General features: G+C 50.3%; 1 protein-coding gene across 3 annotated transcripts; it reads right to left on the bottom strand.

The window, feature by feature from the left end:
• Window positions 1–515: 515 nt before the first annotated feature.
• On the bottom strand, window positions 516–13,669 carry golim4a (golgi integral membrane protein 4a). Of its 3 annotated transcripts, none has more exons than XM_048980178.1 (16): window positions 12,957–13,669; window positions 9,298–9,372; window positions 9,089–9,138; window positions 8,748–8,801; window positions 7,899–8,049; window positions 7,583–7,665; window positions 7,156–7,239; window positions 5,857–6,000; window positions 5,592–5,786; window positions 5,223–5,473; window positions 5,018–5,094; window positions 4,481–4,554; window positions 4,301–4,384; window positions 4,143–4,211; window positions 3,879–3,971; window positions 516–2,024 (listed from the first exon to the last, which is right to left on the bottom strand). In XM_048980178.1, the coding sequence occupies exons 1-16, from the start codon at window positions 13,141–13,143 to the stop codon at window positions 1,881–1,883; spliced, it is 1,815 nt and encodes a 604-aa protein (XP_048836135.1). In that variant the 5' UTR covers window positions 13,144–13,669; the 3' UTR covers window positions 516–1,880. The 3 variants fall into 3 exon arrangements, with proteins under 3 accessions (XP_048836135.1, XP_048836136.1, XP_048836137.1); XM_048980179.1 differs by lacking the exon at window positions 7,156–7,239 and adding an exon at window positions 6,443–6,481; XM_048980180.1 differs by lacking the exon at window positions 7,156–7,239.
• Between the last annotated feature and the right edge of the window lie 101 nt (window positions 13,670–13,770).

The raw sequence follows: 13,770 nt of genomic DNA, 5'->3' as shown, positions 1-13,770 counted from the left end.
GGCAGAGGAGCGTGCTCCACACACCTGCTGGCGTGCAGCGATCTGGCTCAGTCTCCTGCCCCGCCGTGGCAGAACCCACTGCCCCTGCCCCATGGCTGCCCAGGAGCGCCCCCGCAGACACGAGTGAGCGTTTACAGAGCCAGCGAGAGGTCGTATATCCACGTCGCTCTGCCTTTGTGAAGGCTTCCGTAACATCAAGTTACTTCCCCACTCCTTTAGGAGCACGTCAAGCCAGTAGCCATGGAAACATGAGCCCCCCCAACCTGCCAATGCGAATCACTCTCTTGCCTTATAAATACCACACAGATTCATTTTTGGAGCTATATTTAACGTACGGCGGTGAATGTGGGCGCATAGAGCCGCGGGAACGAGCCATGCTCAGGGCGGCTGCTGTAGGACGCGCAGCAAGCAGACGCGCAGATACGCAGAATGTGCAGCCCCCTCCCACTGCCGCATTACTGCATGGAGTCTTCCAGGAGCTGCAGCACGCATTTCAAAGAAGATCCCCCATCAGATACGTACAAAATGATATTTATTCATCTACACATTTTACAGCAGAATGTGAGCGATTAAAGGAATCGATTGTTTAGCATCTCCGCCCTTTACAATCCTCCGCATAGTTATGGGGACTTAAAAACAAACAGCTGATAAAGGATTTGAGATTATATCTGAAATAAATAGCAGAAGGTTTTCCCGTTATAAAAGGCGAGAGCCACATTTATCCCTCATATAAACACAAACAGTATAAAATACCTCCTTTTAATTGAATTACTAAAAATAAAATAAAATAAAAAAAATAAAATAAAATCACACCCCTGGAGGCCAGCTGACACTTTTGATGTGAAAATGGGCAGATTACAGTGTGTGAGGGTCCACAGCAGGGAAGGACCATCAGGCACCACGCAGGACAGCTAACTATTGGAGGGGCACAGATCAGGCGCTGCTAGTGTCAAGGATTGAATCTCGCCAGCCACCTTCAGCACCTTTACCACTGCTACGGTACCTTTGCGGTCTGAATTTACTACATGCAGCATGGAGAAGGTGTAGGTCAATGATTAATGGGGGGGGGGGGGGAGGGGGCATTTCCCAAAATTTACAGCAACCAACAGCTCACCACTCTGCCTCATTCCTCCACTCAGCTACACGGTCATAACAGTCTTCCAGCCTCTGGAATATGGATTTTTGTATTCCGCTGTCAGCAAAAGCGCGCGATTACGGGCGTCCCCCACCGCGCCTGTACAAACGTGACACACATGTGAGCGATCGCGTGCCAGGCTGTCATGCACTGCCAGCCACATTCAGTAGTTTAATTGTCGGGTTTGGGTACGTTTAGAAGTTTGGGGAGCGCTGCAGCGAATCAGATCAAAGAAGTGGTTGCTTAGTAACCCTCCTTTTACACATATATGTAGTGGAGGAGACATGATTGTCAGAAACAACATCTGAAGAATTAAATACATCATTAAATAGATCAATACAAACCTTCACATACAAATCAAAAACATGAGCATCTTGGCTAATGCGTCGACCTTACAGCCATCATCATTTGGAACATGGCGATTTGTTTCAAGTGGTGGTTGGTATCAACTGGACCAGAAAGATCCACGGACTTAGCTGACCACACATGGAACCGCTTATGCCCAGGCCTCTGGAGAAACGTGACCTCAATCATTATCGATTCCGAACCCAGACGGATGCAACACGAACCAGTCAACCAGAATACAGGACACCTACTGTACTGGAGAGTTCTACATAAACATCCCCCCCCCCACTCCACTTTCAAAAAGGAAAAAAAATATATTAGAAAAAAATAAAAAACCCTGAGGGAATGGCGATGTTCAGCGGAAGGCACTGTGTTCAGTCTCTCTCTACGCTCCCGCCTCTCACATCTCAGCTCTACGATTGGTCCGCGAGTTCTTCGTCACTTCCTCTTCCCCGTCCTCCTCTTCATAGTTGTCCTCCTCGTTGGCCGTCACGTCCTTCCTGAGCTCCTTGCCCGCCTTCCCCGCGTCACGCCTTGCATCATCCTGCAATGCGGGCGACAGGACGCATCAACACTGCGGGCAGACACAGCCCCACCGCCGGCAGAAAATCGCAGGAAAATATTTTCACATTTTATTAGGTTAGCGGAAGCTTTTATCCAAAGTGACGCACGTATCTCTGAGTAGGGCCAGACCGTCCCTGGAGTGACTGGGTTAAGGGCCTTGCTGAGGGGCCCAATGGTAACGTCACTGTGCCAAAACTGGACACAGCTTCTTTTAAAAGCACTGCCTTCCTCAGTAAAACATTTATACAGATGTGTGTCTGATGCAAAATGATATGTGTCACATGACAAATGACACACACAGCAGAACAGACCCTGTAAGCAGATGCTGAGGAAGGGGCAGTAGGCGATCATCTTGCCCCCCCCCCCCCGCCCATCACAGATGCCATACGTGCTTCTGCCTCTTTTATTCACCTGCATTTCCTCATCACTGCAAATACCGGCTCTTTCTTCATGTTTTCAGCCAGTTACCCGCCGAGATCGCTAGATCGCTAGATCGCTAGAGGTGACGCGTCAGGCTGGATTATGGTCGACTTGGTGCCCGAACACGGTCTCCTCCCACTCGCTGCCGTGACCTTGGCTCTCACCAGGCCGCCAGCTGCACGCGGCGGAGGGGGGGGGGGGGGTATTCTCACCCACATGCTCGTAAACAAGGTCACGGGCGGCTTATTGAGGACTTCAGCTCCAGACGTTACGATGTCTTCGGAGCGAATGCGCAGGAGGGATCCCAGCTCGTCCAAGAACAGAGTTCGTTTATAACGAGGCGGCAGCCTTGACTTCGCAGAATACTCAGATGCCTTTTAGCAACAGATCTTCTCAAAGATCTTAAATCCTAAGTATGGGAGGAACCGGCCACCTCCTGTGCAGCAGGAAGAGAAAAACCTCCCTTGAAAAGGCCTCAGTGGACAAGGCTGCCCCAGGAGGAGAACCAGAGATGCTGGTCAGTGAGGTCAGGAGAAACGACGCTGACTGTCGGAGCAGCAGTGGACGCAGACGTCTCCATAACCCCCACCATGTAAGTCTGCTTTATTGATTTGTGTTTTTCACATCCTTGATTACAATGTCCGTTGTGAAACTAGCTGTGTCTTACCACCCCCCCCCACCACCACCATGCTAAATTCAGCACTGATAGTCTACATGAGTTGGGGGGGGGGGTGTTACAGCTGTTGAGCTTCTTGTAGTTTAAAAACTGAGTTTCTATAACATTCATGGTGGGGACAATCCACTTTTAAATTATAATTTTTTTAATTAATGGAGTGTTATTTAAAAAAAAAGATGTCAAACAATGTGCATTTCACAGAGTAGAGGAGGGGGGGGGGGTCCATGCAGGACCCTGAGGTCCAAAATGATCCTCTTCAAACTGAACGGATCAGCCGGGTGACAGCGCCCTTCCCAGCCCTTGTGTGGAGACATTTACATGGACCACAATGCCTACTTGACGTGTCAGAAAGTGACTGTGGATGCCAGGGATTGTGGGACAGAGAATAAGGTTCAGTAAAACTGGCTATGAATAGCGAAGGGGGGGGGGGCATCCCACTGCTGCAAACCTGGCAACCCACACTCTGTTGTCCAGGTGAACTCATAATACAAGTAATTTATCAATGCCATCATTACAAATGAACCAGACCACTCCCCCCAGCCTACCTGTCAGCCAGAAAGACATGAATTAAAACAAACCCTCAATTAAAATGAATTCCTTCTCTAAAGAATCAGTTACTTAAACAGGCCGGTGACCAAGCTTTAGGTATAGTGAGACAGGCTCAGTCCAATCATTTGTGGGAGATGTGTCAATGCGCAAACCACATCCTTCAATGAACCAAACTGAACGCTGACTTACGCCCTCTCCATTTTCCTCGTTGTAAGGGTCCTCGTCCTCCTCCTCCCCTTCTTGCTTCTGATGTGCCGCTGCCACTGCCAAGTCCTCCTGGACCTAATGGAAGATCAGGTCTTAGTCTGGGTTTGTAAAATCACTCATCACCAATTCAGGGGCACGTTACACAATCTCAGTGGTACTCGTTCTGGCATTTGTGCGTGCGCACATGTGTCTGCTTATGTGTGTGTGTGTGTGTGTGTGTGTGTGTGTGTGTGTGTGGCAGATGACCTCATCTTCTCCTTCCTCTTGGTACTGCTCGTCAAGGTTGTCCTCCTGCTGGTCTGGGTTTCCAACCATCTGTGCCAATCAGACCACGACACAGTCAATACAGCCTTCCTCCCCCAGGCCTGCATTTGAGCCCGTGGTCCAAACAGCCGCCCCCTTACCTGCTGCTGCTGTCCTGCCTCCTCCAGCTCATCTTCACCCTGGTTGTTCGGGTCGTCCTCTGGGTTCAGCTCCTCAGCCGGACTCTAGGATGAGGACATCTGTAAGACCGACTTTCCTGATAACAAGAACAAAACTCAACATAAAGTTTCAGGAGGGCAGAGCTGGAGGAGGGTTCAGACCTGGTGATGCTGCTGCTGGTCCTCCTGGTCCTCCTCATTCACCTCCTTCTGGTGGAGAGCCTGGGTGTCCGTCTCTGCAACACAGCAAAATGATCACACATACGGTCGTGTGATCATATCGTTTTGGGGACCGTTCATTCATTTCTATGGGAGAAATGCTAACGCTAACTATGACAACCTTAACCCCCATCCAGCCCTAACCATAACCATAGGTAACCAAACAAAATACAAGAGTTTCTGCATTTTTAGTTTTCATTGCAGTCACAGACTTTTATAAAATAGAGTGGGGGTATAAAAAAAAAAAAAAAAAAAAAAAAAGGTATTCATCACGTCGTGGGGACATATGGTCCCCACAAGGTAAGGTATACCTGGACCCCATGCACACACAGACGTGTGCAGGCACAGATGCCAGATCCCTTAAGAACACAATGCATGCACGTAAACTTTTCTAATTATTATTAAAATTAAATATACTTTTCTATGTATAGAAAGAAACTGCTGACAAGCTTCACTTCGAGGTCCAAGGTCGTTCCTCACCTCGCTCTGGCCCATCGTGAGGCTGGTCTTTCCCCCGACCGATATCCGCGTCCATGTTCTCGTACTGACTCCTGCGCCTGAGTGTCACAGATAACAAACATGCTCTCAGGAGGTGGGAACAGTCACTGCAGAAACTGGATCGAAATGCACAAAACTGCCGCCGGGACACGCTGCATCCCGTGACCCGTGACCCTTGACTTCTGACCTCAGCTGCTCCTCCCGCAGCAGCTGCTCCCTGTGGTCGGCCTGACGGTGCTGCTCCTCCTCCCGCTCCCGCAGCTGGCGCAGATGGCGCTCCCGCTCCGCCTGCTCACGCAGCCGCTGCTGGTGCAGGGCCTCCTGGCGCAGTTGCAGCTGCCTGCGCTCCTCAACCTGCTGCGCAGCCAGACGTTGCTGCTCCAGCTGCGCTTCGTAGGCAGACTTGACCCGCCCCTGGGCCGGAGCCGGGCCCTGCCCCTGCGACGCACCGCAACTGATATTCAACGCTGATCAGGTGATCATGGAGCTCATTACATCACCAGCTTCTGATTGGCTGACTTAAGCAGGCTGTTTTGTTACCGCCGGCACTGCCTACCGCCGTTTCCTGGTGCAGACCGCGCTCGTGCTCAAGGGCATTTTCGTCTGGCTGGTTGGGTTGTGCCCTCTCCTCCTCTCCCTCCTCCTTCTCCTCTTCCTGGGCCTGCCCCACTTGTGCCCTCTCCTCCTCCGCCAGCTCTGTCCGCCGTTCCTCCACAGGCTTCTCCTCCCGGGGGTCCTGTGGCTGCGTGCGCTACAGAAACCGGACGTCAGCGACACCTGGCGACAGGACAACAAGCCAGCGGCAGCCCCACAATCCCTACCTCTAACTTCGCGTCCATCACCCTGTGGGCCTGGAGCTCCCCCTTGTGGTCGAAGAAGGTCCTGGATGCCGTGGCTTGGGTCGGCCGGTTCGCCTGCTGCGGGCCAAGTGCGGGCTTCAGCCTCTTCAGCTCCTCCACTTGGTACTTAACGACAGAGAGAAAGGCAACAGAACCATGAGCGATCGACAGCATCTTGAAAAGATCCACACTCAATGTTTAGTATGCAGTCCAAAACGGAAAAAGGTACAGGGCACTCTACACTCCTGGGCAAAAAATGGCCCAAAGCTTAAAGACTGTGCAATTTGGGTTTGGCCCATTTTTTGCTTAGGAGTTACCAAAGATCTGGTACATCTCACACGCAACACTGCATTCTACTGGTCGAGGGTGGAGGGAGACATACCACCACCAGCAAGAGGAGCAGGATTAGACAGGAGGCGATCTCTGAACGGGCAGACAGAGGAGGGTTAGATCAGGGACAGCGGAGAGGGTTAGTAGCGGGTTCTTCGGAATCAGGCAGGTACACAACAGCTAATCACATCCCCATCCGGGCTGAGGTTACAGGGTCAGAGGTCGTGGGTCAACATACTGGGGGAGACCGCATGCATGCAGAGCAAACTGTGGTAGCCTAAGGATGAGAGAACACAGATTAAGTCCAATCCCGTCCTGCTCACATGGTCCGCACCCAGACACCACCCCCCTGACCATAGGCCAGAGCTGGCAAATGAGTAGCAGTCCCAGTAACAGTCTGCCTACATGAGACTGGTCACTTCCTCAGACAAAAATATTTAGCATTCTCTCTGCATGTCCCACAGGCCTGCTTACTCACAAAATTATGGATGCACTCCCATGAAGGCAGCACAGGAGGCGGTAGAGTGTTGCATCATAAACACACAAGACGTGAATGTTTACCGAATTGGCCTAAAACCGGAGGCCTGCAGGGGCATCTTTTACCATTTCCCAAAAAAAACGTTTACGTGCAGATTGTCTTCAGGTTCAGTCAGACTCAGAGGGAGCAAATCCAGGTAAGGAGAAGGCAGTATTCAGCAAGTGGGGGGGGGGGGGCAGGCATCAGCAGGGGCAGGGAGGGGGGGAGTGTAAGCAAGCTAAACCTGAGCTTCCCACCAAAGACAGTGAAGAGTCACATTCAAACCAGGTCCCCTCCACTGCCCCCCCACCCTCGGTGAACAAAGTCAGCCTTTGTGCTCTGTCGTTAAAATGCGGCATGCAAATCATGCACTGACACTCGGGAGGGGGGGAGCAGAGCGCCCCCTGTAGGTCACCCCGGTGTCGCACTCTGACCTGTGCAGCTGCCAGCGCATTCTTGTGGTCTTCTAGTGTCAGTGCAAGTTGGTCATGAGAAGACTTTAAATTCTTCTGTTGATGCTACATTGGACATTTTGCAAATGGAGTATTGATCACACAATTCTCCCAGCAGACTTTCTGGACACGCTTCTCCAGTTGCTTTAGAGTTTCTCAGTCCCGCCTAGAGCCGAACTACAACTATAAGCTGAACATGACTTCATCTCCCTTCCAGTAATGGAACATTCATTAAACTGAAACCAAACATAGCGATTTTCACTATATGAAAAGTAGACAGAAAAATATTTGTGCATAATATTTCCATTATTTTACATTGAATGCACACCCAAGGTAATTATCTAGCCAGTAAGCCACAAGCATCTGTGGTCCCACCCATTTCCCAGAAGCCTCTGGGGCCACTCCTCACCCGGGCATCCTGCAGTTGTATGTGAACGTCTTGATGGGCCTTCCTCAGCTGCTTGTTCTCCTCTCTGAGGTTATACGCACTTTCTGTTACAGGAAATGAAAAGAAGATGGTCAAGGATATGGACACTCAAGGTGGACTAAGAGGTACACTTACCGTTTCCACATCTAAAATCATTTTCCTGCAGTACGGTGACCTAAAAACAATCGAAGCAAGTTGTCTTTCATATCTCTGAAACGAGTCTATGCTCATTCCATTGCATTCGGCGATGGCCAACACAACAGCACCTCCAACGGACGAGAAGGTCGCTGTGAGTCACCTTTGAGCCTAGAGATCTCCAGTTCCTTGGTCTGCTGTAGATCATCAAATTTCTGCCTGTGGTCCTCTAGGACCTTGCCATGGTCTTCACTCTGGACCTGGTGTTTCTCCTGAAGCTCGAAAAACTGCTTCTTTAAGTCATCGTGCTGGTTCTGGAAAAGAGGGTTAAGAGTCACATGGAAGATGAAGGTCTAGGGGATGAAACCGAAGACACACAATGAAACCTGCCAAAAACCGCTGAAAGTTTAGAGCCACCACCACATTATAAGAGGCTTCCTGAGCTCCTCTGAGTGGCGAGAGAAACCACAGCCAATCCCTGACAGACTGCATGGGAACAGATGGAGCCCTACATACAGCTACATCTCCTGCTGCCGGTCACGGAGCAGGGACAGGTGGAGGAGTGCATGCAGTGAGGACAGCCCATAATTAGCACCACGGTGGATCAGCAGCATATTACACAAATTGCCATGTCAACAACATCCGTAAAATTTCCTTACTTCCTTTACTAATACTTAAACATGACTTTTTTCCCCCCCTCTTTCCTATTGTTTCCCTGGAAGAAACTACTGATTGGTTTTACTTTCGCAGAACAACAGGTAGGACAGCCCCCCCTGCTTCTTCTACGCATCCTGATTGGACAATCATCCTGTCCGTCATAAGACTAACGTGGTCACAGAGACAGGCCACTTACACTGACCTCAATTTGTTCTGGGTTATGGTAACTCCACCCCATCCCCCCCCCTGACTGCCCCTCATGACTGCTCATCACCAGGAGGGGATCGTGGGGATCAGGGCTGAATGCAGCAAAAACCACAAACTCAGCATCTCTTATTTATGCTCCCCGGCTCACCTTCAACATCTGGTGCTGAACATGCAGGGAGTGAAACCTGGTGCTGGAATCTTGCTGTTTAAAAAAAAAAATAGACGCAGAAAAACAGCTTTAACATACTTCACCATTAATGGGCTTCCGACATGCAGAAAGGCCCCAGGACCCCCCCCATCCCATCCCACCGACAGACAGTTATCAATTAATTAGGAGTTTTGATGGGACTGGGGAGCATTTTCTAATTTCAGAACCTGAACAGTGGGAAGATGGGCGATCAATGAAGACAAAGTACCGATATGCATCTCACATAAAGGCCATTAATGCGTGTGCTGAAGTACAAGGAAAGCAGTTAGCAGTTAGCTTACCTTCTCTTTGTTCAGGGTTTGCTGAGATTCAAGTTTGTACACAAGGTAATCTTTAAAAACAAATTGAAAAGGTATTAGAATCGCAGATAGAAGGATGATCTGGTCAGCGGTCAGCCCAGCTGGTCAGAGAGGTCATTAGCAGCAGCAGTGAGAGTTAGAAGGTAAACAGGACGGCAGCGAGGGACCAGCAGGGGGCGTCAGACTCCCACCTTCTTTGGCCTTCTTGTGCTCCAGACGTTCCTTCTGCAGGGACTTCTCTAGCCGGGACCGGTGCTCATACACAACTGTGAAGGGAGAGAGGCAGAGACCATGAATCCGTGGCCCTGGCACACCAGCGGGAGGCAGGAGTAGGTCCGTGCTTGCATTGCCTCCCCCATCACCATGGCGACACCCTCCCTCTTTCCTGAGGGAGCCAACTTTAGAGGAAACCCTGGGACCCTGGGGATGAACACATCCCACAAGCAGTCAGCTCCGCCTAGAGAAACCCGGCGCAGGCCTCATCCCGAATATGAAATAGGATGTTTTCTTCCAAAGCCCGCAAAGGCTGCCCCCCCCCAGAGGCACAGGCATCCAACCATGCAACAGCAAAGGCACGCGCCCAGTGGGCACTGATGAAGTCGTCCGGGCCTCCGCCTTTGGAAATGACCTCACTCTCCTGCTCTGACGTCACCCACAGTACCTGCAGGTGCAGCTTCTCTGTTTTTCCCTCAGCCCAGTCCTTCAGCTCGTCACCAATCCTCGTGCATGATGAGGTCACCTCCCCGTCCAAGCAGTGCCAGGCCAGAGCAGGCCGGCAAACTGGGCAGTCCCCAAGAGGCACACAAGGTCCCCCACGGCTAAAAGCCCTGGTCAATGTAAAAGCCCCTCCAAGCCCCCTGCCAAATAGCTGGACGATGTCATATAACCTGACCCTGTCCACTCCTCCCAAAGCATTAATCGGAGAATTTTAAGTCCAGCTACTACGAGCCCATGATCATCACAGTAACAGGCGGCAGCGTCAGTCACACGTCCAAGAACCAACACACCAAACAGGAAACGCATCTTCCCACTCACCACCAGCCCCACCTCCAGGGGGCCACCCACAGCAGAAAGATCGCAGCCCACGTCAAGGGCTGCCAAGTTCCCAGGCAGGCATGACTAATCGCTGCCAGAGTGTCTGCCCAGAAGATCCATCAAAATGCAGGTGATGAGTAGCAAGAGGGAAACCACACATACATTTACAGTTACATAGTGCTGCTCTCTTTTCACTATCTAACTTCTGGTCAAGCACAAACCACGGGTGAGTTAACTTCTTGGAAGCAGCATTGTTGAGACAGGCCACCTGGCAGAAGGGTCTGTATCTCCCCAAGTTTGTAAAGTCATGGCTCCTATGGAAATAGTTGCTTTATTTCCTTGGTCTCGTTAGGCATGTTGAACGTGGCTCCTCATTCCCACATGAGCAACACCCAGAAGATGAAAGCTGACACTCCAATGAAACCAGCATCACTCAGACAATCCTTTCCGAAAGCCACTGCGCCCTTTACATCATTCAACTGTGACATTCTGTGTGTACGCTGACCTGCCACTAGTGCGACACAAACCCACCGCTGCACCAGCCTTACTGGGAAGCGCAAGGCCGTGATACATGGCCATTAGAGCACTGGTTTCCCCATTCCCGCCGCATGCAGGTGCAGATAACGTGTCTGTGGATCCCAAAAATGCATGGAAGCAGCCCGAGATCTGAGCTGAGGGGGACCGTCAGATGACGAGCAGATACACACTGCTCCGGCAGGTTCGTCATTCTGCGGCTCGGAATCTCCGGTGGGGAGAGGTGCATCCATCTCACAAGGAAGAGCCACCAACAGGACAATGTGATGTGGGATTCATGTGCACCCCCCACAAATTTTAGATCAATAAACCACCCCCCACTTGCAGTTCATTTTCAATTCGGAAGACAAGGCTTTCCCTACAGCACAGGACATATTTGAAGAATTAAGAGAGAACCAGCCAATGTACTGATGCATAACAAACAGGGTGGGTGGGTACTGTTCGAAGAGAGTGACGGAGGGAGCTGGATTAATATATCCAAGCAGCCAGGGGGCCACAGATATTGGGAACCTGCTGCTTTAACCCACAAAATAAGCTCACACACTTATTAATGATCTACTAGTTACCAAAGAAACAAAAACAGCAGCGGACAGATAGTTCAAATCTGTCAGGGTCTAAGGTCATTTTACAGTCTGGTTGTGTCTCGGTCAAGGGCCAACAGCCAAAAACACGTGGAAACACGTGTGGATGCATTTTAATCTGTCTGTATCGTCTCTCTGGGTGCATTATAATGCAACCTCAAGATTAGGAGAGAGCAGCTGCATGTATGTATAAAAAGCAAGGAATGCAGAAAGAAAGAATCTGGAAAATCAGGAACTCGTGTGTGTGTCTATGTGTGTGTCTCAGAGGGACAGGGAGCATGTGCGATGGGGGGGGGGAAAACAGAGGTCCCCTTTGTAAAGGGGCGGAGCAAAGGAGGCACACCTTCCTCTAACCATGCGGACCCAAGCTCTCCCAGTCAGGTGAGCCAGTTCCGATGGGTGGCTCCCTCAAAGCAGGCCTTCATACCACTACTACATCCAGCTCAGGTGTCTCCAGGGGGTAAATAATACACCTTGGCGTTGCCATCAGGCCGAGCAAAAGGGCAGCCGATGGGACAGCCAGTGTCGGTTACCTGCCTTGGTCATCTACAGCCTCAAACAGTCCAGGATAACAGCTAACCTGTGGTCCCTCCAGCCAAGGGAACCAAGAAAATAGGGTTTAGGGACCAGCGGCACTGCTGCTAAACCCACGAACCTAAGAGATACCAGGGAATGCCCCTGTACTCCTGGGCGGAGGTCCTCTGGAAGCCCAAGCTGCAGCTGAAGACCAGTTAAATTCTTTATGAAGCAAACAGCAAGTTTAAAATGGAAACGCAGCAGCTTGCCATTGTTCGCTGAAGTAGGGGCAGGCACCCTGAGCCGAGGACTACAGCCCAAGCCGTAAAGTGACGTAAAGTACAACCGCCCTTTTATTCTCTCTAGCAATGCAGAGCTATCCCCATTACAAGACAGCAACAAAAGCTGCTGTGAACTGGAAACCCATAAACTTAGCGAAGCAATACAGAATAATTCCTAAGTAGTAAAAGGTCATCCTTTGCAACTTAAGTAACGCTGTTTAACCTACAAACAGGGACGGCTCGTCTGGGACAGGTATAGGGCACAACAGCGACAATTTTTGAAAATATGTTAGACCTAAAGTTGTTGACTTCGTGTGTATTCAGTGGATTAACAGAAGCAGATGACAGCACCAAATTATTCACTACAACTCCGATAGGCAGAAAGGGGAGAAACTGTGCTGAATGCGCCGATTTAAAAAGCACGGGGAATAGGACGGCAGTCTGGAACATGACATCTAGTCTGGTAGAGATTTCAAAGTTATCAATTCCCACAAGTGGAAAGTTACGTGACATCACGAGGCATCACACAAACTTTATTCGTATCCCAGCATCCCGAGCGATGATCTTCCACTTCATCCCGCAGAAACAGACCCGCACGTTGCATCCGTGGTCTGTCGGTCTCTTCTGCCCGTTGCCTCTTTATTTCTGCATGGCTACTGTCTCTGGGGCTCAAATATCGTCTGGCACTTAGATTTACGGCGACCGAGCAGACACCACATTGCACACGGAGCAGGATAATAAAATCAAAGCAATTAAAAGAAGTTGGGTGTGTTTGATCCAGACGGAAAAAGTCAACAACTCGGTTTCTATACAGAAAAAGAGTCCAAACTGAGTCAGAAAATGCATAAAAAGTATTAAGGTGATTTTGATACGAGACATTTATACATTGAATGGACTGTTTACCTTGCAGCTGCGCCGACAGAGACTCTTGGTGCTGCTGATACTTAAGCGCCAGCACCTCGGTGCGCTTCAGCTGCTTGTGCAGCTCGTAGGAGAACATGCCCCCGTAAATGATGCCGAAGACCACGGTGAGAACCAGCAGGGACTGGAAGACCCGCTTCTGCCTCCTGGAGCAAACTCCGTTTCCCATTCTCCAGTGCAATCCTCCCGAGCAGGCAGCCCCCAAACCTCCGCCGAAACTTACCGAGCCAAATCACAAACTCCCCCCGCCCCCCTACCTTTTTTTGGAGTTTGTCCTTTTTAATTTTCCTCCTGCATAACTAAAACCGTCACTAAGGGATCAAGTTAAACAGTTGCAACCGAAACACTCTCCATCGACCAACTTACTTATGCAAAAAAAACCCTAACATCTATAATTATTACTACTTGCAGAACTATGTTGCCAAGTTTGTCCCGTCTTTTTTTTTCTTCTTTATTTGTTCCCCGTTTGGAGGAAACTGGCAGGGCAGACTTCAGAAATGCTAAACTTCTCTTTCCTACGTAAGTTGAGTAGATGGACGAGCCGATTTAACCAGCGAAGGCCAAAGGTAACATGCAGGAGGCTTTTTTTTTCTAAAAGTGCCAGCGAGAGCAGCGCGGCCTACATGGTGCCTTTAATTTTAGATACGTGTCACCTACAGGCTTCGGCCATCCAACAGCAGCCCTGCAGGAAGTCCCGCCCCCTAGAACAAGCCTCGGATGCGGCCCCGCCCACCGCGACTATCCGACCTTAACATTGGTGCAGGACTCATCAATCAAACGGCCATTCACGCCTCCC

The sequence above is a fragment of the Brienomyrus brachyistius genome, chromosome 17 (genome assembly GCF_023856365.1).
Source record: "Brienomyrus brachyistius isolate T26 chromosome 17, BBRACH_0.4, whole genome shotgun sequence".
Classification (NCBI taxonomy): Eukaryota; Metazoa; Chordata; class Actinopteri; order Osteoglossiformes; family Mormyridae; genus Brienomyrus; species Brienomyrus brachyistius.
This window is presented reverse-complemented; position numbering and strand designations above follow the sequence as displayed.